Genomic DNA, 27,365 nt, shown 5'->3' with positions numbered 1-27,365 from the left:
TGGGGTTCTCTATACAGTCTAGGACCTTCTGCCGAGAATGACACTGCCCACAGTGAGCTAAGCCCTCTCCCATCAATTAGAGAGTCAAGAAAACACCCTGCAGGCCAATCTGATAGAGGCAATTCTTCAACTGAGTGTCTGTCTGTCCTTCTTCCTGCCAGCATCAAGAACACAACCAAGACTGGCCACCCCATATCCATTCCACTCCAAGACCTGAAATACTTTGTGTCTGTTTCATGTGCCTCTGTGATAGACTCTAAGGCTTTCTAAATCAAGAGATTCCACCAGTGTTTCTGTCTGCCTTTCTCTACCCAGTGTTTCGTAGACAAGAAACACACGTGGCCTCAGTTTACCTGTTTTAGTTCACCTAATCCAGAATCAACCAATTTTCTCCATTCTGCAAGGCAAAGGGTGCTTGCCAAGCGTATTTAGCTCAAAGGCAGCTCCTAGACTCCGCAAGAATAATATCCCATCGCGAGACAATCTCGGTGGCTTATCTCAAATCAGACTGCTGATAAATTGCAGCGCCAACTCTGACCACACCGCCAGATGTGGGGGAAGCACAAATTCAAGGGTTCAGAGGATTCGGAGATGCCTCATGCAGTGCAGGGGAAATGTGAAAAAGAAGAATCTGGCAAATTCCCTCCACAAACAGATCCCAGAAACTCAGAGCCGTGACTGCCGCACAGCAGCCCTTCAGAGTCCTTTCATAGATAAGAGAGCAAAACAACCTTTCAGAGATACGAGCCAAGCCATGCTTTTGCGTCCCATCCATTTGTTCAAAGCCCACAAGTCTTTGCTGCAGACAACCTTTGCTTTTGATGCGTGGCCAGCTGAGTTTTCAGTCAAGTGGGTCTGGGAGAGGAACCCACACACATTCCGGGGCTGTGATCTTCCCTCTTCTGCTAACGTCTTATTCTCTGCTTTCTCCTTCCTTCGCTCAAAACATGAAAGGGCACAGGAAAGCACTCACAACACCACACAGTCTCATCTCCACCACGCAAGGAGGCAGCGACTCCCGTAAGCCTCGCAGCGAGTGCCAGCCCTGGGGTTGAGCCAAGGAGAACCTTCCATCCAATTTAAGAGACCCTGTCCCCAAACCTTGCCAATATCCGTTTTCAATAGTGGGAACCTTGAGCTTGGAACCTTCACTAAGCAACGCTTCTAAGTGGAATCTAATCATACAGTTTGGTTTTCACTGTACTTGTATAGTTATCTACTGTGAAAGACTTGTTTTATGTCGACTCAGTAAAAGGCAGGACTTCACCTCTGGAAGAAATGTCTTTCCTGCATGGGTCTTAGCAACCCATACAATGCAGGAGGTGGTAGAAAGTGGCCATACCTACTCTTTGCGCCAGTTGAGAGGTCCCTGCAGCGCACACCACAGCTCCATTTGCATTATTATCTGGTGTGAAGGTTTACCAGGTTGACTTGGAGCCGCACCTGCTCCAATGCCTGCCACATCACCATCAACCCCTAGGAAAGCCGAGCCAGGTGCCTCTTACAGTCCACACTGACAAGCCTTCTCTCTCCAAAGGATGTCACATTGCTGAAGTTGTTGGGTCGGAGGCTCTGAGAAATGGGCACTTCCGGCCATCCGCATAGGCTCTGGCTTGTCACCAATCCTTCGTCCGGAGGTCTCTCTGAACGTAGTGTTGGACCTAACACTAAGCACATCTTGACTCTAAGCTGATGCTCACATCTCCCCAGACCCCAGCCTGACTCTGTGAGCCAATGTCCCACCCCTCCCCTCCCCCTCTGTCAAGCTCCCTCACTAAGTATTTCTAAGTCTCTAGGCTTTTCCAATGAAAACTCACCTAGCACAGCTTCAATAGCCGGGAAGTATCAGGCTGTTTAACAGACCTGTACCAAATATTGGCACAAATAAAAGCAAAACATTTAAATGAAAGAAAAATCAGCCCGTAGAGTCACCCAAACGGAGCTGACGTGGGAATTACTAACAATTGGGAGAAAGGTACTGTTTTTCCATTATCTGCAGAGAATCAGACAAAATAATTAGAGCCAATCAATGTTCAACTCCCATGGCTAGACTATCTTTAAGTGTGCATGTGTGTGAGTGTGTGTATATGTGTGTGTGTATGCGTATGAGTGTACATGGATGTGTGTGTATGTGAGTGTACATGTGTGTATGTATGTGTGTATATGTGTGCCAGTGTGTGCATATGAGCATATGTGAGTACATGCACATGCATGTGTATGTATGTGCATGTGACTGTGCATGGGTGTGAATGTATACATGTGAGTGGGCATGTGTGAGTATGTGTATGTGTGTACCTGTGTGTCAGTGTGTGCATGTGAGTGTGTGTATGAGTGCATGCATGTGCATGTGTAAATGTGTATTTATGTGTATGCTCATGTATATGTGTCAGTGCACGTGTGAGAGTGTGTGAGTGTGCGTGCATGTGTGAGAGTGTGTATGTGTGTGTGCATGTGAGTGTGCGTGTGTGCGTGTGTGTGTGTGTGAGAGATGTGTACCTAGATTCAGAAACCAGAGAACACCAGGTCCTTACTCTATTCCCCTGCACACGATTCCCTGTGACAGGGTCTTTCCCTGAGTCTGGAGCTCACATTGCAGTCTGACCAGCACTGGCGGCCTCCATGGAATCCTATCTCCACCTCCCACAGTGCTCAGGTGACAGGTGCCTAAGCGCCAGGCCTAGCTTTTAAGTAAGTGTTGAGGATTGAACTCAGGTCCTCATATTTGTGCGACACACTTGCTCGTACCCATCAGGCCAACCCCAGCTTGTCTGCTTTCTGATGGTCCCCTTTCATCTGATGGTTCTCTACTTCCCAGGACCAGCCTCAAAAATAAAACCTTAAGCTTTTTAAACCATATATAGAAAATGGCAGTATAACAGTAAGTCAAATTTAAATTTTTAACTTCATCATTAAAGAAAAAGAAAGCTTTTTAAAATTAGTAGAGTCATATAGGCCAAAATTAAAAATTATTTCAGAAGTCTCTCCAGTCTGGTTCCTATTGTTGCATTTCCCACCTCCCTCCATACCAGTGTCTCTCATCAGGTTGCTCTGTATTTCTTGCTTACTTTGTACAAATGAGAGTGCATAAACACATACATACATACATACATACATACATACATACATACATACACAGACACATACATACACATATATACATACATACACATACATACATACACATATACATACATATAAACATGCAAACATACATATGTACAAACACACACCTGCATCTCTCCTTACACATGAGACAGATGTGTCACAAACACAGTGTGGATCAATACCTCCAGACTGTCATTCAAAACATATTTTCTGATAGCCATAAAAAAAATCACTCCATTTTAAACTCATAATTTCAGTTATTAAAAAAATTATCCACAAACATACCTATTCCAAAAATAAAAATCAATGACATTCATAAAGATTTAAAATACATATAATATTTAATATAGTTAAGTGCTATACATCTGGGGACAGGAAGGAACTAATTTCTAACCATGTGGAGAAATCTATGTGGAGTGAAAAAGAGAACATATAATGTATCAGTACATGTCACTGAAGAAGATGAAGCACATGCGACACCCATGTGAAAACCTACAGACATATGCGTGCGTGGATAGACTGGTATAAGTCAGCAGTGTGGATGGGAAGCTGTGCAGGGAGCAAGCGGCTGCTCTGGAGAGCGGCTGCTCTGGAGGGAACTAAGTGACTCTGAGAGAAAGATGGTGGCGGGTCTTTTTTGGTTGTGCATCATTTTTAAACTTTTAATTTTAGAACCTAGAGCTGTGAAGACTGCATAATTATAAGATGCCTCTTGAAATTGTATCAGTTGTTATGGAAACAAAAAAAGTGATCGGTTAAACGAGTGTAGATCACAGGACCCATGCTTACCCTTCATCTATTTGCTGCTTTATTCCGAGTCTCAGTTATCTGGGGTAGCAAGATCTGAGTTGGAAATACTACCTCCTCAGTGAACAAAGGATGCTGAATAAATGAAAGAAAAATGAATGAATGAGTGAATGAATGAGTGAATGAATGAGTGAGTGAATGAGTGAGTGAATGAGTGAGTGAATGAATGAGTGAATGAATGAGTGAGTGAGTGAATGAATGAGTGAGTGAATGAGTGAGTGAGTGAATGAATGAGTGAGTGAATGAGTGAGTAAGTGAATGAATGAATCAGCGAATGGATGAGTGAGTGAGTGAATGAGTAAGTGAATGAATGAATGAATGAATGAATGAATGAATGAAATCTATGGCTCCACAAATGGAGTGCATTACCTATCATATAAGTGCATTAGGTATTATAAAGTACTAGAACACTCAGTTGCTGGCAGTGTGACTATTAAATTGATCTGTGGTTCCTGTGGTTTCTGACAGTGCCAGGCATATCCCACAGAGAGCCAGAGATGCCTGCTCATCATGTACGGACCCGGAGCACACTCTGCCAATGAGCCTTCCCAGCCTTTGGTGCACACGCGCGCGCGCACACACACACACACACACAGAGTTATCAACGGGACATACGCCACAAAGCCAAAGCCAATGCCTGTCATCTGCAAGCTTAATGAGTAAACTGTAATCATGGCCTTCACTCAGGAATCGGAATTTGCTCAGAATTCATAAATCAATACCAAGTGTCTCCTTCCCAGTTCTGGAATAAATGAAGTCAGAATGTCCGCGGGCATCACTTGAGGTCGATTATCGATGTGCCGGAGACGGCGGCGCTGCTCATCCTTGCAGAGTGTGCTCTTAATTTTTCTCTGATTATATTGAAAATCGTAAATGAACAAAAGAATTTACAGAGGTTCTACAACACAGATGTCACAAAGCACTGTGTGCATGTGCAAGTACATGTGTGATTCATGCTAAGGTCTAAAACATACAAGAGGATTATAAGGATGGCTTGGTGACATTACCTGCCCAGGGATGATGACAAGACAGATGTCAGCTTCACCAGCGGGTTGGGAATGTTAATGTTGTTGGCCACAGATGTTAGCGATGATAACGATGTTTGTCTCATTCAGTCTGTACATTCTCACGTAAATGTCAATGATGCCACCAAAAAGAGAAACATAGCCCTAAACTGAGCTTCAGTTGAATGAACTCACTGGTCTGGGAGCTTTTAATTATCAAGTCAACATAGACATCATAAATACAATCCTGAAGATCATATGAGCATCTTTGGAAATGTTCACCATAGAACACAGCAATGGCTGTCCTTCAGTATCCACAACAGATGGGCCCCAAGGCTCTCTACAGATACGGTTATCTGTGGGTGCTCATGTCCTGAAACAGCAATGATGTAGAACTCGCATCCCACCTGTGCACATCCCCCTGGGCACTTCCAATCACCTCCAGATGACACAGAGTACTCAGCAAAATGCAAATGCTGTGTAAATAGTTGTTATCCTGGATTGTTTGGGGAGCAACAACGTGAAAACATCTGTACCCTTCCGGAGCAGGTGCCGTTTCAGATGAGTATCCTGGGTTGAAGGTTGGTTCCATGTATGCTGAACCCAGTGCTATGGAAGAAGGGCTGTACGCTTCCAGGCAGATATTGCTGCAGGTGATATTTTACATATGTGCTACTTATAGTCATACTAATTTTTTAATGTTTAGGAGAAAGATGGGAATAGACTAAAAGAATAATTTCATATTAGTGTGATAGGTTTATATAATTTTTAACAAGGGAAAAGCATGCATACTCTTGGGCGGTGATAGTCTGTCTCCACGAGCACATGAATCCAAACCTTAACTTTCCCTCCATGTTGTCTGGACCCATTATTGCTTCCTTGATGAACACAATGTGCAGGGAAACGGTTCCATGTTCCAACTGGTGACAGTGGCAGAAATGCCACTGAAAGCCCAAGGTACTTGTGCTGTTTATTAAAACAGCATTAACAATGCCACTAGCCAGGCAGTGGTGGCGCACGCCTTTAATCCCAGCTCTCGGGAGGCAGAGGCAGGTGGATTTCTGAGTTTGAGGCCCGCCTGGTCTACAGAGTGAGTTCCAGGACAGCCAGGGCTTCACAGAGAAACCCTGTCTCAAAACAAACAAACAAACAAACAAACAAACAAACAAAGCAATGCCACTAAACATAAAATAGTAAAAGTTTGTTTCAATCACCAAGAGATCTGAAAATGTTTTAGACTGAGTAATTATGGTGCCTGGTCACCTTTCCTGCTAAGAAAAACATACAAAGACAGTGACAAATGGGGGTGGGGGTGCATATGGGTGAGCATGCCCTGTCCCTGTCCAAGGTCTCAATATATAGATAAATGTCAGTGACATTATTGGAGACAGTCTTTTCAAACAACACAATATATGAATGCATATTTGCCCCTCCCTGTTAAACACACACACACACACACACACACACATACGCACACACACACACAAACACAGACTTCTTATGCATCCTTAAAAAAAAAAAACAGGTTTACTAAAAAGTCTCATGTCTCAAAACATGGTCACCATATTTATTTTTAAGACCCTGCAAAGGTGTGAGCCACTAGCATTCTGTAACCATTCTGAACGTAGGCTGTGAACGCAGATGCATCAATAAAGAAACAGGTAAGAGATGGCTGTGGTGAGGAGCACTGGCTGCGCTTGCAGAGGAACAGAGTTCAGTTCCCAGCTTCCCAGTCACGTGGTTTACAACCTACTCTGTAGGTTCTGATGTCCTCTTCTGGACTCCATTAGTAACTGCACTCATGCGTACATGCGCAAGCACACGTGTGTGCGCACCCCCCCACACACACACTAAATAATGACAGTGATGTTCCTGGGAGCCACCGAGGAGCTTTGCAGAAATCAGGAAGTCTCAACCTCAGCTTCTGGAGAGACTCGTGTCAAATCTCTGCAAACTGTGCCAGTTTCTGCTTTGCACTTTTCCTTGACTTCGAAACTTGAACTCCTAGCATCCTGCTACCCTATCATCCTGAAACCCAGTCGAGTCTTCGTGGCATGTGTGTGTGAAAGAGTCGTAAGAAGCCCTTAAAATAGCTCCCACATTCTCTGTCGGAATTCAAATCATATGCCCGCATATTTCTCAGCTTGAACCTTGAAGCAGATAAAATGAGAACCTTTATTTTTGAATTCAGATGCCTGACGCTAATCTAAAATCAAAATTACAGATTCTCTGGAACAGATGACCTTTACACGCAGGAAGCTGACCCATTTGTTGAGTTAATATTGGAGCAATAGACCAATAAATTTTTTCATCTTATATTATTCAACTTTGTCTAAAAAAAAAAAAAAAAAAACTCTGGAAATTAAGCTTCAATATTAAAGGCCAACAGAATATCCAATCTCCCTTTCACACACTTGATCCTGTGTGTGACTGTCCCGCTAAAATGAATTTAACTTCAGAAATGTATTTCCATATGATGAAAGAACTTCTTTAAACCAAATGGCCAATCTCCTTAAAAGGCTGCCCAGCAGCGTGGGGGATGCTTGCATCTAAATCCTTAATCTATATCAAAACATCTTCCAGTCAGCATATTTGTGCAACTCCATCTCTCTAGTGACGTGCTAAAGTTTCACCCCGAAAGTCAGAGACACCCAGCGTGCCCACAGTTATTAAGAGAAAAAAAGAACAATTCAAAGTTTCTCATCTCCGTGGCTGGGCTGCTGTCCGGAGGAAATGGGATTAAATCGAGTGGACACAGCATCTTCCTTTTCTTGGGCTCTCAGAGAGACAGGATCCCTCGTTATGAATATTCATCCACAGGTAGTGCTGGGAGAAGCTGTGACCAGGCTTTTAATGACAACAGAGAGAGGTTCGGGCACCACACATGGAAACCTCGCCTGTAGTTTCTGTTGGTGGTTTCTTCCTCAAAAGGAAAAGCAGTTGATACTGATCATTTTCCCCTCACAAGTCATCACAATGAACTAGTTCAAGAACGCTCCTCATTTGAAGAGATGAATGCTTGCCTTGTGGGGGTGACCGTTGCCTGTGGGGGTGACATGCTTGCTTGCTCATGAACCTGATGACCTCAGCTTGATCCCTGGAATGCACAGGGTGGAAGGAGAGAACCGTCTCTCAGACATTGTCCACGGGCACCACAGGCACACTGTGACACACACACACACACACACACACACACACACACACAATGAATGATTCTTTAATAAAGATAAATCTAGTAAAGAGGCCGATGTGTTTTAACAACACGGTAAACAAAATGAGCCTTTTCATTCCCATTTTTATGGAAACTACAGAACTGTTAGCTGGCTTGTTAACTGATTGATCTGGGCTTGGAGGCCGTTGGAGCTGGACTCTTCCTTATGACTGGTGAATTCGAAGACAAAGCCTAATTGCAGGTCTGGGATCAGTCAGAAGAAAGGTCCGGAGCGTGGAGCGCTGAACTGCTTAGGAAGCCATTAACAGATAGCTATCTAAATCTCCTGCGATTACGTTCTAGTGAGGGGCTTTCAGGTGAAACGGGGAGATACCATCATTTACCTCCCGTAAAAGTCAATCAAATGAGCCTGTCAATCATCTGAACAGGAAAATGCTCCTCGAGGGAAGCTATCCGGAGACTTCAGAAGGAGTAGAAACCCTCCTTAACACACAGGTTGGCACAACAGTCTACCTGGCCATTGTCTACGCTCCCACTCTCCCCTGTGAAGTCTCTACCCACCCTCTGCTCCCCTCCCCTCTGGGTCTTTTGACAGAGGTCAGAAGGCCTGAATAGCTACGGGGATTCCAGAGTGACAGGGCCACTTCAGTTGTGAGAACACTCTGTGGGATACAGGGGGAAGCCACAGACCTACATACATGAGTGTCCTGAAGCCCTGGAGAGCTCCCAAGGACTCTGCAGGAGCCTGAGCCCTAGCCCGGTCAGTAGCATCTCGGTCAGTAGCATCTTGGTTACTCACCATGCAGTGGATGACTGATGATGACTGATCTTAGGAAGCAGACAGGCATGCGTGGCACCCTCTGGGGACCAGTCCCAGGGCAAGCGCTTTGGAAGGAGTTGGATGCACGAGACATTTGTCAGATACTGTGTCTACTGAGGTCCCCAATGATCCTGTACTTCATCCACAACTCAGCATGTTCACAGAGTTGCACCTAACCGGATTTGTAATGAATGGAGGAGGTGAATGCCCTGGAGGCACACTGTGACACATACCCCGTAGGTCAGGGCTTGTCATGGTTAATCTTTGCAGTTAGGCAATGGGCTCTGCGATATCAGCCTCATGGAAAACTTAAATATTTCCAGATGATGACAGTAACAGAATTAGTTTTTTTCCAACTATTATATGGGAGAGCATGTGTAAAATCGTGGAGTGGTTGGTCCTTCTGAAAGCCCCTGCTGGACACTAAGGGGCAAATGACAAAACCAATTCTCTCACTAGAGAGAATTCTTCAATCCACGTATCCTCCCCCCACGCTCATTGCTTCAACAATTAGCTAGTGAGGGGCTACATGGGAATAAAGAAGTTAGCGCCAACCCTGCTGAGCCCCTGTGGAGCTCCCAGCTTAGTGAAGCTAAAATCATCAAAACATATCATTTAAGCCATCCATCAATGTTATACAGACACGATGCAGGCAGCATTGTCCAACAGAGCTCTGTACAGTGATGGAAATACGTTATATACATGGTGCTGGCATGGTTGCCAGGAATGAGCTTCTGTGACTATTTATAACTTCAATTGGCTCATGTGCCAAAGGATTTGTTTAAATACTTTTTTAAAAAGAGATTGATGGGAGGAGGGAGTGTGAGGGGTGCGCCTATGTGATTTTTAGGTACTCCATGTGTATGCAAGCGCCTCAGAGGGCAGAAGAAGGAGTTGGAGTTACAGGTGGAGAAGCTAGGAACGGAACCTGGGTTCTCTGCAGGAATAAGCAACCTTAACCGTGAAGTGGTCTCTCCTGCTTCAAATACAAAAACAAGACCCCAAACCGCTTAACTTTTAATTATTTACATATCTACATGTGAGTGGCTACCCCCACTGAGGCGATGGGTGGTGTGTGGGGCACCGTCACAACCCAGTGGTGTGCCAGCCGGGATCGTCAGGATGGGGAGTTAGAAAAGCAAGAATGGAGGGAAGAAGAGGTTGGTAGCCAAAGAAATGAAGGGAAGTAAGGCAGAGAAGACCATTTGCTTTCCATGGAAAACATTTTCCCCATTGATGTTGGAGATGCATGGTGACCCTTGGCAGGTGAGGCCACCGCATCGAGTCTCTCCACACCGTGTCTTGATGGCGTGTGTAAGGGGAAAGAATTGGGAGTTTTAAGTAAAGATGAGAGAGGATTTGGCTTCATGTAAAGGATCAATTTGGCAAAATCAAACTGGACTTCCAGAGGGATGGACTACACCAAAGAATGGTTAAATATGAGTGTGTGTGTGTGTGTGTGTGTGTGTGTGCATTTGCATGCATGTACATGTGTGTGTGTCCATGTGTGAATGTATATGTTGCATTTGTATGTGTGTATGCATGCATGCATGCATTTGTGTATGTGCGTGCACTTGAATGCATGAGTGTGTGTGTGTGTGTGCATTTGCATGCATGTACATGTGTGTGTGTCCATGTGTGAATGTATATGTGTGCATTAGTATGTGTGTATGCATGCATGCATGCATGTGTGTATGTGCGTGCACTTGAATGCATGAGTGTGAGTGTGTGTGTGTGTGTGTGTGTGTGTGTGTGTGTGTGTGTGTGTGTGCACGTGCATTGGGGGAGAAGCACACCCTGAGCCCCAGTCTTATATTAGTAAGGACTGGTGGTCATTCCTAGGTACAGAGTCTCAGTACTGTCTGGAGGAACTTCAGTTCTAGTCATACGCTTTGTAAATGTGTTTGGCTTTGTAAGAGCAGCTTCCTGACTTCCATCCATCTTCCTTCATGTGCCCAAACATACCACCATTCATGGTTTCAGTGGGGGAAATAGAAAGTAGCCGAAGGTTTTCATTATTGGTGGAATAATTAAGGAACTGTGGCAGAGCAGGCTGACAAAAATGCTCGGGGGGAGGCGGGTAAAAATGCTTGCAGCACAAGCTTAAAGAACGGAGTTCGATTCCTGGAGCCCATGTACAGTGTAAGGAACACCCTGACAGCAGAAAGGGTCCTCTGACCATCACCCAGGGTGCTATATAAGAGTGATAGGAACGTACACTGTGTAGAACAAACTTTAAGAACACACTTTTATGTTTATGAACAAAAATCTCGGTACAAGACTTTGCTGAGTCTGATGTCCTGGGAGGTGACACAGATGGGAGAGGAATGGAAAGGATTAGCTACGTACGCATAACACATCCACGGAAAGGCATCCAATCTTCCCCAGAGAAAGAACAGACTCCTCCCACAAACTTTCGCCTTCCTGGCCTTATTTTCTTGCTTTTTCTTTTTTTCTATTTCTCAGAATCCATTTCTTCCACATTGTAATATAAGGTCACTTTATGAATTCAAAATAAACAATAAAACCAAAAGTTGTCAGCCCTTGTTTGGGGCTGAATACAAGTCATAACTATTTCAGAGAAAAATCCCAATATTTCTGTGCTATTTTGCATACGTCATGGTACAGAGACATCCACCCAGGCAAAACACACATGCACATAATATAAATAAATGAATAAGTAAGTAGATACATAAAGGTCTATGAGTATCCCTTGAGTACCTACTGTGAGCCAGGCCCTGGAATAAGATAGACCATTCTTTGGTGAGAAGTACTTTGTTACACTTATTTTGTATCTAAGGAGGCTAAATCAAGACAGAAATTATATGATTTGTTTCAGAGTCAGTAAGTAGCCAAGTTGAGATTCAAAGTAAGAATCCGATTACCAAATATATTCTATTGCCATCATGAAAATAAAGCCATGCGCCCCATGAAGATGTGTAAGAAAACCACGCTGCTCCCGGTAGTCCTTCCACTTGGAGACATTATTTTAAAATTTATACTGAAAGACAAAGAAATTAAAGTAGCTAACTCTTTTTGACAAAAAAAGAGCAACTTACCATACTGTATGGCTGCCACTCAGACATGCATAGACATCCCGAGGTGTGTTTGCATGTCCACAGAACAATGGGCAGAGCAGACTGCTCAGGGATGGACCCAAGTCAGTGCCCAGTAGAGGAGAGGGAAATTTCAGCAGGATCACCTATCTATGGAACTGGACGTCCACATATGAAAATGAACCTTGCCCTGCGTTTCACTGGACTGTAAAAGCTGCCCTATGAGAGACCATCCTACGGGCTAGCCGTATGGCTCATTGCATGTGGGGGTTCTACTGTCAGGCCTGATGGCCCGATCTATCCTGGGATCCACTGGATGGAAGAAGAGATCTGACTTCTTCCAGTTTACTCTGACCTCCATATGTTCACACACAGACACAGACACACAAACACACACACACACAAAGATACACATACAGACACAGAAACACACAGAGATACATATACACAGACACACTAACAGTCACAGACACAGATACACACACAGACATACAACAGAGACGCATACACACAGACGTGCACATAGACACACAGGCACACACCCACAGCAGATACACACACTTAGACACACAGAGAGACACAGACACACACCCACAAATATACACACACACAAACACACACACACACACATACCCACACACAGATACACACACAGAGAGAGATACATACACAGACACACACACACTTAGACACACAGACACACATCCACACAGAGACACACACATAAACACATACCGACAGAGAAACACACAGACACATACACACAGAGATACACACAGATACACACACACACACACACACACACACACTTATGATAAGCAATGCAAGGCTCTGGTGATGAATGAGAGCACTGTAGACTATGAAAAGCTATCTGCAAACCACATGTCTGAAAAGACATTTGAATCTAGAGTGGATGAAGATCTCTCCAAACCTGATCGCGAGGAGACGAGCCAGGCGTACTACTTACATGCATACATGAGTGGCAAAGAAGAACATGACTAGAAGATCAACAGTACTCCCCCTCAGAGAAATGCACGTGGAAGCCATACGCAATGCCTCCATACACCCACAAGGACGGCCAGAAGTAAACTAAAGGCCGCATCAACTCCTGGAGGAGCTGCGGAGAAATCGGGTCACTCAGACACTGTTGGTGTGAATGTAAAAATAACAAGACTGCTTGGTGCTTGGAGAAAACTTAGAATAGCCTAGGAGTGTGTGTGTGTGTGTGTGTGAGAGAGAGAGAGAGAGAGAGAGAGAGAGAGAGAGAGAGAGAGAGAGAGAGAGAGAGAGAGAGAGTGTGTGTGTGTGTGTATGTGTGTGTCTGTATCTGTGTGGTATGTGTGTGTGTGGGGGTGTCTATTTCCAGAGAGATCTGACTGGTTAAAGGAAGCCGCCGGCACCTCCCAGCTGGAGATCCAAGGGTGAATCCATTTGCCTGGCTGCCTGCACTGTTCTTCCTCCACACATGGGATGTAGCTACTGCTGCACTCTCCAGTTACTGCCACTAGACGACTCCTGCTTCTCTGGCCTTCCAGCTTGGATTGGATAACCAGTATGTCTCCAGGGACCTCCAGACCCCCAGCACAGGTCTGGATTTGCCATGAAGCACTGTGTAATGAACAAGTTATGAGGTTCTCTCTGTTCTCAGCACACAGACTTTCCATTGTTGGAATCATAGCCCCTAAGAAGTAAGTCAGCTTAATGATGCTACACACACACACACACACACACACACACACACACACACACACACACACATTTATAGAGAAACATATACGCATTCTATTTTATTCTGCTCTAAAGAACACTGCCTAACAGTTTCAAGCAACTAAACCTACAAGTACTGCCCAACCAAGCAGTAGTGCCCCTGAGTATCTCAACAGTTATGAAAACTTACATTTACACAAAATCCCGCACACAAATGTCACATCATCTCTAACAACCCAGACTGGACAGGGCCCAGATATCCTTCAACAAGTGAAAGGTCCAAAGGACCTGTGACCCATCAGTGGGTCACCAGAGAGCACCCAGCATCCAGCAGTACCCAGAGAAACCTGGATGACTCCCTAGAGAAGGACCGTGAGTAAAACCAGGCCCATCCCCAAAGATTCCACACGGTTTCACATACAGACATTCTGCAAGGGACAGAATTCTAGAACTGGAGAACACGTTAGTAATGTCAAGAGTTTGTGAGCATGGGGAAGGAGGGGCAGCTGGGAAGGCCTCCGCTATTGGCCTGGAACTTCATCACAGAGTGGGCTTGCAGGACTCTTCCTGCCTGTACCCCCAGAACACTGGGGTTATACACATGAGGCACTATACCAGGCTTTTTCATGTGGGTTTTGGGAACTCACATGTAGGTCCTTCCTCTTGCAAGCAAGGTCCTCTACCAAATAGGTCATTTCCCCGACCCCCGCATCTTCATGGGAGCCTACAATTACATAAAAATAAAAGCTTGCACGGAAAACAAATGAGATCATGCTTCTTTTGGACACGGTCTGGGATGAGCCTAGAGCAGGAAGGTTCACAGGTGTGACATGTCACCACAAAGAAGTCTACCAAATCCTATCCCCTAAGGCTGGCTGAGAACTCTGTGCCCCCAGCTCAGCGCATACCTAGCCAGAGGCAAGGAACTCCAGTGAAGTAAGAAGGCCCATGAATGCGCCCCAAAATCAACTTCTAAATCCTTATCTAACTAAACACCACCCGGCTGCACGTTAGAAAGACGCTGTTTTAATCCCCCACATTCAAATACATCTCGTGGCATTTCAGAATTCACAACTTCATTTTGAATCTCACAAGGATGGGGGCGGAAGAAAGCCTGCCTCATCTTTTCCTAGCCTAGACTCTCCGAAGGTTTGGTCTTCATCCAGCTGGAACCAAGATTCTCGAGTAAGAGCAGAGGCAAGCACAGCCTCCTGCATTCCACAAGTGTGGAAAAGGGGGCTATCTCCGGATATCTTTTCCCATCCTGGATGACTTGTTCATTCACAGCAGCTGACCTTTAACCACTGAGAATGTATAAATGACCAGTTAGCAGTGCAGGCTTTAAGACAGACTGTCGGTTTACTAAGGACGATGAGTGAGCTGTCCTGTTTTCTGTGGCTTGCATGGAACACAACACTAAGAAGCACTCCCTGGATGTTTCACAGATAAGGAAGTAATGACTACAGATGCATCTCACATGGAAAGCAAATTCTTAAGGTACCAAGGTAAGTGACTCCTCCCCAAAACTACCCAGGCTGCCTAAAAATACACATTGCTAGTCGCCTAATGAATATAATTTTAAAAACCACACTGGCAGATGTTGGGATATCATCGCATCAGTAATTTGGTTTTATGTCTCCACACAAAGCCATTAAATTGGCCGCTCATTGCTAAATCAGTTTGGGTGATCATAATTAAAAGCAGAATACATGCACAATTAATCATATCCTCCATGAGGACCGACGTATCAGCTGGAAAGTTATGCCTGGTGTGGAAAATCCCATTAGTGAAGCTGAGATGGATGGAGCCAGGTCACACTAAAGGATTGTCACCAGCCCGCGAGCCGAGGGTCTACCTGGACATTCATTTCACTACTGACAAACGGACGTCACCCAAAGCCTGTAAGATGGGCAAACAGTACTTCATGTGTCTTACTGGGCATTGCATCTGTGTGTGAGCTTGCCTCCGCCCCCTCAAGAATGGCCTGAGATGGCCCTAGTCTGTCTGGATGACTCTTGTAGGATGATCCTTCCTTTTCGAGTATTATAGTTTGCATATGAGACTTCTCCCACGGGCTTATCGGTGGGAACGTATGCCCCAGCTTGGAGCACCATTTAGGGAAGTCGTGAAACCTTTGGGGCTATGCTATAGCCTCTGATGGTTATGGGCCAGTTCCACTTCCTGACAGAATTCCTTGCCCCCTGAAGCTGTATCTGTGGGCTCCTGCTACTACAGGCCTCCACACCCCAGCTACGAACTGTAGCTTCTGACCAGTGAGCCAGAAGATATGCTCACTCCATTAAGCTGTTTCTGCCCCGAATCTGGTCACAGTAGCGAGAAAAGCATCAAATATACCTGAGCACTCTAGCAAATGAATCAAAATCTAAAGACTTAAATGGAATATGAAATCCTCAATGGGATATTGGGTCAAGTGGAGCAGGGAAACGAAGGGGAGAGGAAATGCTTCTCCCTATACTCTGTCCATTCCTTGTCTGCTTTTCAAGACATCTAAATTAAGAGAAAAAAATCTCCTAGACCAGCAAGTTTATGTGAAGTTGCGTTTCAGGGAGATATGCATCCCCTTTGGAGGCATTCCGGACATTTATGCAGATAATGTGAAAGTCTTATAAAGGCGAACACTCGCTCTGCCCCTAACATCAGTGGCCAATGGTGTTTGTGTTTGAACATAAATTATCCCTTAGACATTAAGTGTGCTTTTCTAACTAAACAGCAATTGCTTTGAGTTAGCACAGTAAAGGCTGGGAAAATAATAACCAGCCAAGTACCGCCATCTCTACCCTCAGTAATTGTAGGACCGAGAACAGAGCAGTAATAAATATTAATTGGATTTCCTCTGTGCTAAGCATTGTGTTGAGTCCCTTATGATGATCATGTATTATGTGGATATCAAGGGTCTCTCTTTTTATAGAATAATCAGGCTGGTAAATATTTTAACACGTGCACCAAGCCATAGTCATCACGCTAGAATTTTTAAATGCACCCTTATATCAGAGGAAATGGTGGTAGGAACCTTCTTCCATCCACTGACTCTACAAGTCTTCATTGGGTGTGTCTACTCAGGGCACAGCTGTAGTTGAGAGGAGAGAGGAATCCCATGGGCATCCCATTCCCTGGTGGGGTGGGGGGTGTACAAGTAATAAAAATACAGTCTAAAATGTACAGGGTGGTATGAAAAAAAATAAAAAAAGGTCTAGGGATACAGAAGCAGAAAGGAAAAACCAAGGATGTTTGGAAAGGTCTCATGGAGAGGGTGGGAGCTGAGCCATAGAGGAAGGGGAGCAGCGTGAGTTGGTGGGAAGAGCAGGGACAGACCCAGGCCAGCCTGTCAGTGGAGGGCCCAGCAATGTAGGAGATGGTGCTGAATGAGAGTGGATGAAGATGTAGGCTGCTGGAGGTAGTTACTCCAAATCTACAAAGCAGAAAGAATGGGGCTTTAACCAGAGTGGTGCCGGTAGATGATTAGAGGATAGGAGATGGTCAGAGTCTAGATAGAGCTCAAAGACTGAGCTCGAATGGCCTCTTGGTGGTGTGAGACAGGCACAGGGAGATACAATGCCAGTTTTGCTTGGTTTCTGGCTTAGGATTGATTCTGCCAGGGGAAACCAAAATACTGTCTAATGGCATGGTTAAGTCCATCAAGGCTGCGCGTGCATTGAGCTTGAGATATCTATCCTAGGCTTTCAGTTGGGGAGGTGGGCAGATGGAGAACCGGCCAGAGGGGAGCTCAAGTGGCCCATGCCGATAAGCTGTTAGATTAGAGCAAAGAAGGGTTATTTAAACACCAAGTCACTGAGGAACGATAAGGAAAATGGGTCTAAATTTAAGCTCTGAGAGTTGCATTGTCAGGATAATTATAGATAGAAAATTCTCCTCATCGCAAAGAAAGAAACCAAATGAAGATCCAAATGTAATCCATCTAAATAGCACACTTAGCGGGTTAATGACGCAGACACCGCCTATTCCACTCATCCAAGAAATCTCCAGTGTCTTTTGAGAATTAGATAATTATAGATAGCTGTTCCCCTCCTCCCCATAGCTCCCCAAATAGAAACATCAACATTCTTGAACAAATATTGTACCCAGGGCACAGCCTAAGACCTGGAGGAGCCAGTGTGGACAAGATGACACAGAGACAGACAGTCTCGATTAAATGAGTTGAATTTCATTTGGCTTTCTGATGTTCAAAGCAAAGAGTCAGTTTACACGGACTTTGATTGCTTAAGGCAAAGATTAGGACTTTCATTGAAGGTGACCTATCTGTGACCCATCTGAATAGAGGGGTTCCTAGTATACTTACTGTCTATTGACAAAATGCCTAACCATAGCTTCCTATCTTAGTTACAAAACTATATTATTAAATGTAGATTTATATATATGAACCTTTTGTAAAAACCTCAACCAAAGAAAAGAAAGACCTAAAGAAAGATAAGTATTTCTGCCTCGAGAAAAATAATAATTTCACCCAGTGAGGATAAAGATACTTATCCTGATTATTTAAACATTTAAACCACACACATGCATCCAAGTACAACTTGGTGCCATAAGTATGGACACCTTTCATGTTCTGATACGTTTACCAAAGTAAGTTTAAGTTTAAATAGCAATAATTATAAAATCTGCCTTTGGACACATACAGACGCAAGGCAAGAACACCGCAGCCCTGAGAAGCATCGCCACCCTTAGCTCATCTTTGATCATGTTAGAGATACAACTGCAGTGAGAATCAATACTCTGTCCTCTCTCTGCATGTGCACAGATATTATCTTACTTGAAGTCACAAGAACATCTTCAAATAGCATACACTGCATAGGCATTGGAAAAAAAATCAAAGCCATGGAAGGTCAAAGGTCATAGGCCTAATGAGTCGAACAGGCAGAGTTCATTCCTATTTTTTCCCAAACCTGGGAACATTCTTTGACACAGCAGCTGCTTACCATGAAATTCAGTTTAATTGTTTAATTATAAATATTCCCAGACGTGGCTCTCCTCCACAGACGCTTGTCTGGATTCCATTAATAAAGCCATTGTCATATCACTTACCAGTTGCAAGGTCACTGGGTGTGTCAACATATACTCTGTCTGCTGAGTCTGCCAGAACCATTACCTTAGCTCTCTGGGACTCACACAGTGCCCAGAATATATATGTTCCATGCTATATACAGCCTAGATTAACACCAAACATTCCTGACCTCGGACACTGGGTCCTTATGATCACTTCCCACCAGAATTCTCCACCTTTGCAAGTCTTCTACCAAAACTTCAGTTGGCACTCAGCTCTGGCGATGATGGAATTCACCTTCTTTATAAATTATAACAGAAGAGCATCTTAACAGACTGATCTACTGGTGGAACAAGCTTGACAAATAAGGCCGGTTTTATATGGTAGCAAACTGACTTTTCAGTCTGCGTGTGATTACCATAATTCAATGAGTATTCTTGTGTATATTTGAGTAAACACAGATAAAATGGCTATATCTTGAGAAACTGGACTATCCAAAATACTGTCAATATAAAACAGATGCAAACTAGACTCTATTTCCTCTCTGTTTGCCTCTAACGTCTATCCAAAATTTGTTGGGATTCACACAAGACTATATTATGTCAATAATAATAATATAGGGGAAAAAAAGACTTGAAAGTGATGTTAACCAGTTTTTCCTATAAATCACCCTTGTCAGGATTTGGCATCAACTCTGATCCTCATGAATAATTCATATCCGGTGCATTAATAATGTATGTCCTCTTCCTGTTGGAATGCTCTCTAGCACAGAACGAATGTCTAGACCCAATCCCTTCCATTGACATGATGGAGTAAACCCAAGATTAGAATGCGGCTTTCTAACACTCTCTTTAAAACTTATACATGATAAGCCACAAGATAATAAAAAGTGTGACACTCAGGATTTCTTTCTAGTCACATGGAAGTCACTGGGTTGAGGACCCTGGGGAGAATCAAAGAAGAGGTAGCGAATCCAGGAAAGTTGGTTAGTTTTGATACAGTTCCTCTTCTCTGTGTTTACAACAGTCACAGATGTGAGAACTTGACTGTTCAAACATAGTAACTGGCAACAGGGAGAAAGCAAAGAGAGAAATAGGCCAAAGGAAGGGAGCAAGAGCTTTATAACAACCCAGGCTGCTTCTCCCCAGCAGACATTCCTGTGCTGGCGAGTTACTACTGAGTAGTTACTACTGAGAAATTTCTTTTATTCCCAGTCAAATTAAAGGCACATTAAAAAAAAAAAAAAAAAAAAAAAAAAAAAAAAAAAAAAAAGCCAGAGACCATATAAAAGACTGGTAGCAGATACAACTGTATTTGTGGACAAAGATACTCATTGGATCACTCAGCCTAATGGAGACATTGACATTCTCACCAACACTAGCTTTCCTTGCTAAGTAAACTTACATCTCAGCCCTGCCTCACCACCAGCTCCACCACCATCCCCACCCCCACCACCACCCCCGCTCCCCGCCCCAGCCTCTGACAAACACAAATCAACAAAAACAGCCAAGGTATTAGACACATGGCAAGAAGAAGTGGGGTAGGCTGAAACACACACACACATATTCATATACATATATGTGCATAATAATCTAATGTCCTCCCCTCTCTAAAGACTGTACTGTCTCTTAAAACCCAAAGAAAGGCAAGATGGTTCTCTCCTGAAGTGCCCCCAAGAGAAAAGCAAACAGCCTTAAGACACGGGAGCCACTGGGATTCATTCATTCATTCTTTCTTTCGGCTCATATTCCAGGAGCTTAACGCAGGCACCATGCTCCACACGAAATGATCTGATTGCCCAGTGGGACTCAGAAGGTGGAGTCTAAAAAACAGAAACCCACTGCCCAGGCTCAAGAGTAGGGAAGTTCCGATCTGGGGTTCTATCAGGGAGTTGGCCCTGCCTGAGGTCAGCTCTCTCCCCCTCTGCCAACACCTGAGCCGCAGAGCAGAGTCCCTGGGGCCAGATCTTCACTGACCTTGGTCCCCACTCAGAATATCTGCCCTGTGTCCTGGCCTCCATCCATCCCCTGGAAAAGTTAAGTTGGCGCGAGTGGGATGCCGGCCGGGGACATCCGGCAGGTTCAGCACCATGCCATGCTTTCCAGATTCAGCACCCATGGCTACCGGGAAATATTTATTCCGAGTCAATGGGCTCCGGTAGCCACCGCTAGAAAGTCAAGCCATCCGAGAGATAAAGATAGCTCCATGACATACTGGATGCTGGCGTTAGCGCCGCAGCCGCGGTAGCCTGGGATGTGGGCTGCGAGAGCCACCAAGCAAATCTCCAGTGCCAGGAACCGGGATGCTGGCCGCAGACAGACCCTGAAGTCGTGAACAAGGATCACAGAAAGAATGATACGTACCCCTAGGCGTCTGCTCCGGATCCTCACGTACCCCTGCTTCACTATGTCATTAAAATTGGAAGCCATCCCAGACAGACAGTGACCCTGCTGCCCCCAGCGTGCGCTTGGCACCCTGAGTGGCTTCGAGGAGGGATGTGGGGAGGAGGGTCAGGACAGAGACTGAGGGAGTGAAAGTTAACAAGGTGATGCGGTGAAACCGGGCGTCAGAAGGCGCACATCTCTTTCCCTGTCTCCCCAAAGCCTGAAAGTGGGCGGCCCGCCGGCGCCCAGCAGCCACTTTGGGGGAGAGCGGCGGGGAGGCGAGACTGGAGCGCGGCGTCAGCTGACTGGGCGGCAGCCAGCCAGGAGGAGGAGCCGCTCCAGCCCCCAAGGAGGAGGTGGAGAAGGACCAGAACGGAGGAGCAAAGAGAGGAAGGAGAAAGCAGAGATGGCCCAGAAGGAGGAGCGCACGGATCCCCTCCCCCCGGCCTCCGCCCACCTGGCCCCCAGCCACCCTGATCCCACCTCCTCTCCCTAGGGGCGGCTGCGCGTCCCTGCTGCATAGCAGACATCCACGAAACTCCAGCTCCTGCCTGTCTTTTAGAGAGAAAGACATCGGACTCTTTTTTTTTTTTTTTTTTTAAACAGCTGTGTGTGCCCCAACCCATCCCTTCAGCCCCATCGTTTTCACATAAGAGCTAATTAAGAGTGTGTCTGTGTCCGGGGAGACTGAGCTGTGTGGTTTACCTGTGACCTCTACATATAAAGGGAAAGCCATCTCCATCTCCATGGCTTATGCTCAGCTCTTCCACGAGGACTCCCTGCTGTGAAGTTCGAGGCTTGTAACAATTGTCCCTTTTCTGGTTTGAGCCTCCCTTCCCAATAAGACCGTAAGTTTCCCGGAGCTGATTCTGGGACTGTCACTGCTTTGTCCTCACACTCCACCCCCCCACCCCCCACCCCCGCTCTATATAGATGATCAATAAATCTCAGGACTTTGTCAGTAGCAACTTGTACCGGGAACTGCTCTGTCCTTTGTACGAATTGACTCTGATGTCATAAGCACAAGGTTGCTTCTTGATCTCCAAAGCAGGTCTTAGTCTTCCTTTATTCAACAGCTAGACCATTCTTGGTCACCAGAGGTGACCCCAGTCAGAGCTAATGAGCTGGGTGACCTTCAGTGAGAGTCACAGAGGAAGAGTCATCTATTTCACAGGTCCTGAGATCTGATGACATTTAGTTCCTCTTATCTCTAATATCATACAGGACTTCCTTTGTCTGTGGGAACTCTCACTTTAGTCATCCTGGCTTGATGGGTATTAGTCAGTCAAAGAAGAGAAATCACCCAAGAATGTGTCACAGAATTGAGGCTAAATTGGGACAACCAGGAAACAGAGATGCCAATGAGGAGAACTCTTTGTTATATTGTAAACCATCTGCTCTGTCTTCATGTTTCTGTTCTATGAAAAATGATGTTGTAAGTGTCAGCCTTTTGCCCAAAGAGGAGAAAATGGTGAAGTCACTTGGAAGGCTGCTTTGGAAGAGCTATTAACCAACCCTGCCCATGGCAACCGTGAAACAGAGGTGTCTGTAAACGACACCTGTCCAACACTTCATTTGTAGACCAATTACAGTGTCACAGGAACAGAGAATGAATCAATTGCATAAGCTGGAAGTGGGTGGGTGGCCCATAGTAACAGAAATCATAGATGAGGGGGAAAAAAATGGGCTTGGAAATAATGATCAAATCAGACTAGAAAATGCCAGCTGGGGAGAAACAAATAATTTTTCAAGCGCAAGGTTGAATGGAGTATATGCTTTTATTTGGTTGGTTAAAAAAAACAAACAAACTGATATCACACATACACTCGCACGCGTGCGTGTGAACACACACACACACACACACACACACACACACTTACAAAATAGACCGTGGTATACCAATCACAGGACAACCTCTAATTCTTCTATAAATTAGGAAGTTCCCAATGGTGTCAAGGAAGGAGAGACCTACAGGGACGCAGAGTTCAGCAGTGCCTGCAGTCTTCCTGTGGATTCACTCACCATGCACAGCTAGATACCACCGGTTGCAGCAGCATCAGAGGGAGGAGGGAGAACCCCTTTCTCTCTAGCTAAGTCTTCCACACACCAGCAGCATTGTTTTAATTCCTGCTGTTCAGTTTCAACTCTTAAGACTTGTTTTTATAATACACATTTGTCTTATCTTCCTTAGATTCCCTTCTTTTGTTTTCAGAGTGAGTGTTTCTTACCGTGTGTGTGTGTGTGTGTGTGTGTGTGTGTGTGTGTGTGTGCGCGCACGCGCGCAAGTGTGTGTGTTAGGCTCAAGTGGGTGTAGGTGCATATGGAAAGGATCTGGGGAAATCTCTCCATGTTGCTGCTTATCTTTGATACCCTCTTTGATCAGCAGGTGAGCCCCAGAGAACAATTCATCCCCACTTTCCAGCCGTGCCACAGGCTGGTGCCCCTGTCCCTTTCCTACACGGGTTTCAGGGGTTGAACCCAGGTCTTCCCACTTGTACTATAGCTCCTGAGCCACCCCCCTGGTTCTGCATCTGCTTCCTTAGATGACTGGTGTTCTCTTCAGACGTGGCATATGGTTCCAGCTGACTGGTCGGAGTTAATTGGCTTGCATTTAGGAAGCATCCCCTTGACTACAGCTCTTTAAACTTGGCAAGCTCTTTTCTGGATCTCAACCTTTAAAAAAAAAAAAAAACTTACTCAGTTTATTTAGAGTTTGTGTGTCTCACTGTATCTCTTTGCCTTAGGGTTTTATTGCTGTGAACAGACTCCATGACCAAGGCAACTCTTATAAGGACAACATTTAATTGGGGCTGCCTTACAGGTTCAGAGGTTCTGTCCATTATCATCAAGGTAGGAACATGGCAACATCCAGGCAGGCATGGTGCAGGAGGAGCTGAGAGTTCTACACCTTCATCTGAAGGCTGCTAGTGGAAGACTGACTTCCAGGCAGCTAGGACGAAGGTCTTATAGCCCACACCCACAGTGATACAACTACTCCAACAAAGCCACACCTTCTAATAGTTCTATTCCCTGGGCCGAGCATATATAAACCATCACACTCTTATAGACAGGGATAAGCAGAACTTCTGACCCCCTCCCTCTGAGTACTGGGATGAGAGCTGTGTATTGCCATTCCTGGTGTAGCCAGGGCTGGGATGGAGCCCAGGGCTTCACACGTGCTAGACAATGGGTGCTCTACCTACTGAGCTGCACCCTCCGCCCCCATCTCAGCCTTTTGAAGGATACTGTGTTATCTAGAACCTCTCTGATAGGACCCTGCTTCCCCCGATGCATCCCACAGAAGAATCACATCTTTCCTATCTCAGCTTGAAAGACAGCTTCAAGCAAGAAGTCTCCCTTGCCTCTTTCATCTCTAAAGGCTCCCAACCAGTCCCCACATTGCCTATAGCTGATATCTTATGTATCAGCACCTCTAGACACTTAGTTTGTTGACAGCTTTAGTTTATCAGTATGTACACATGTACATGCATATGGAAGACACTGGCCTGTTCTACAGCATGCACTTTACACATACACACACACACACACACACACACTTGTGTGTTGGTTTTATTATTATTATTATTATTATTATTATTATTATTATTATTATTATTATTTGTTTTTTCGAGACAGGATATAGCCCATATAGCCCTGGCTGTCCTGGAATTCACTGTGTAGACCAGGCTGGCCTCAAACTGAGAAATCCGCCTGCCTCTGCCTCCCAAGTGCTGGGATTAAAGGCGTGCACCACCACTGCCCAGCTTGTTTTTATTTTTTATTAGCTCTTTTTAATCTATATATAGGAGTGGTTTACCTGCATGTATGTGTGTGCCCTAAGTGTGTGCCTGGCACCCACAGAGGTCAGAGGAGGGTGTCAGAGCCCTGGAACTGCAGTTAGAGATGGCCGTGAGTCACCATGACTACACATGCTTGCTGGCCACAGGAAGGAAGGAGAGCAGAGCTGTCGCATGCTTTCTTCCACCTGATTGGGTGTCACTTCCAAGTCACCTGTTGTTATTTAGTGAAGGCTGGTGGGGCTGTGACCTGGTGCAGAGCAAACCTCCTTCCTGGTGACAGACAAGTGGCTTTCAATAGAGCTTCCTCGCCTATCAGAGAAGAGGCTCCATGTGCTTCTGCGACTCCTGTGGCACTCCCCCTGGAAGCAGCAGGGGGTGGGTGGGAGCTTAAGTTATTTTTGGTAAAGGCACTGGACAAGTGCCACACAGGCCCAGTGTTGGTGCTTAGCGGCATTTGATGAAAGTATAGAACTTCGAGGAGCCCATCACTTGCTCTGGCAAAGTACAGGAGCCTCTGGATTTCTGCAAATACTTTTCTAGCTTAAGGAGCTCAGCAATAAGAACAGAGGCTGGAGAGATGCTTCAGTGGGTGAAGAATCACTATGCAGTCCCAGAAGGGCAGAGTTAAGGTCTCCAGTGCCCATTAAGAGCAGGGAGTAGAAGTGCAGCTGTTTGTGCTAGGGGGATGGGTCGAGAGACCAGCAGACCTGTGACTGGCTAGCAGCCAGCCTAGCCAATCAGTGGAATCCCAATTCAGTGAGAAACCCAGCCCTAAAAAATGAGGCATAGCTCTAGAGAGAGGGCTCAGAAGTTAAGAGCACTTATTGCTCTTTCAGAGGACTGGAGTTCAGTTCTCCACATCGGTAAGTCAGCTCACAATTGCCTGTAACTCCACTTTCCGGACACCTGACTCCCTCTTCTGGTGTCTCCAGGTTCCTGCATGCAGGTGATACGCATAAACTCATGCAGGCTCACACATACACATTAATTAATTTAAATAAATGAATACTTCACAAAAAAATAATGAGGTGGAGAGCAATTGAGGACAACTCCCAGCATTGATACATACTAATAATGATAATAACAGTTGGTCCTGCCTGCGGAACACCAGAGGCAGGGCGAGAGCTGCTTATGTTTTGTTACCTTGATTTGCTCTCAAGCAGTGAACAACTGACCTGGTGTTGACATCTAGCTGCAAGGCTGCAGTTACAAGTTTCTATTTGAGTGAACCTCAGCTTTGTATTGTATCAACAAGTTGTCTATGGGCTGGTCAGAGACGATCTTTGGAATCCAGTCAAGACTTTGCTATGCAGGCCATCTCAGGGCTAGCAGAAGTTACCTATGTGATTTAAGGAAGCATGCGTTTCCAGGGTCTTGCTGATGGCAGCTTATTACTCACACAGCTCTGACATTGAGAGCCTCCTTAAATTCTGTGCCCTGGCACCCCATTTTCACCCCTTACCACCAGATCTTAGGAAGGAGCTCTATTAGTCGAACTAGAATGTGTTCCCACGAATGACAGAAGACACAAGCGTGGCTGGCAGTGTTGGAATCCGAGAGGTGGTTTAGGTCTGGATCTTTTTGTACCTCACTCTCTCTAGTTTTGCTCTCTATTCTCTAGAATCTCATTTAGCAAGGACTAGAGTCCTACCTGAGATTTTCTGGAGCCACCTGGGATTACCAAATCAAGTTCAGTTAGGAATCTTGAACCCTAGCTTCTAGCCCAGTGGTTCTCAACCTGAGGGTCTTGATCCCTTTGGGTTACAGGGAAAAACAAAGAGATTTAAATGACCACACATCACAGTAGCAAAATTACAGTTAGGAAGCAGCAATGAAAGTTATTTTATGGTTGGGGAGGTCACCACAACATGAAGGACTGTATTACATGGTCACAACATTAGGACAGTTGGATATCACTGATTTAGTCACAGAGCGCGGTGCCTCCAGGCAGGACTCCATTAATCGACAAACAGCCTCAGCACTGGGGGAACATAAAGGACAGAAGTGACCCGGAGCTTTAGAAATAACTGGCAGGCTCACTCCTCCGCAGTGTGTGCTGTGCTGACTCAAGACGTGATGAAGGATTATCGAGACATTTCCCAAAAGGCTCTTTCTTGTGCTGGATCTTCACATGGTGGCTTGGTCCCTGGGAGGCAATGAGATCTTGAGAGCTCTGGCTAATCCATGGTGGTTTTGTAATTCAGTTATCGGAAAATGCTAGACACTTTTGGATGTTGGGCCCGGTTGGAGAGAGTAGGTTCACCTGAGCTTGACCCGGACCCTTCCTTTCCTCTCTGTCTTTCTCTGATGCCTAAAGTAAGACAGTATGGCCTGCCATTGGGCCATGATGCTCTTTCCATCAGCACATCCCTCAGACAAACCTGTGGAACCACCAGACACAGCAAACCTGTCCTCAGATATCAGTTACAGTGACGAGGGGCTGACAGAGGGCCCACACGTTCTGTTTCCCGTGGAGTGCCTGTGGCCCTA

At 45.3% G+C, this 27,365-nt stretch overlaps 1 protein-coding gene across 1 annotated transcript in view; it reads right to left on the bottom strand.

Moving 5' to 3' along the window:
- The window catches only part of Dok5 (docking protein 5), a 151,578-nt gene extending 130,269 nt beyond the window's left edge, over positions 1-21,309 (bottom strand). Inside the window, exon 1 of the mRNA XM_021193671.2 lies at positions 21,055-21,309. Within this exon, the coding sequence (XP_021049330.1) occupies positions 21,055-21,120 (66 nt within the window). The 5' untranslated portion in view covers positions 21,121-21,309. The remainder of the gene's footprint in view (positions 1-21,054) is intronic.
- Between the last annotated feature and the right edge of the window lie 6,056 nt (positions 21,310-27,365).

The sequence above is a fragment of the Mus pahari genome, chromosome 3 (assembly GCF_900095145.1).
Source record: "Mus pahari chromosome 3, PAHARI_EIJ_v1.1, whole genome shotgun sequence".
NCBI lineage: Eukaryota > Metazoa > Chordata > Mammalia > Rodentia > Muridae > Mus > Mus pahari.
Note: the sequence above shows the minus strand (reverse complement) of the source record. Positions and strands in the feature narration are given on the sequence as shown.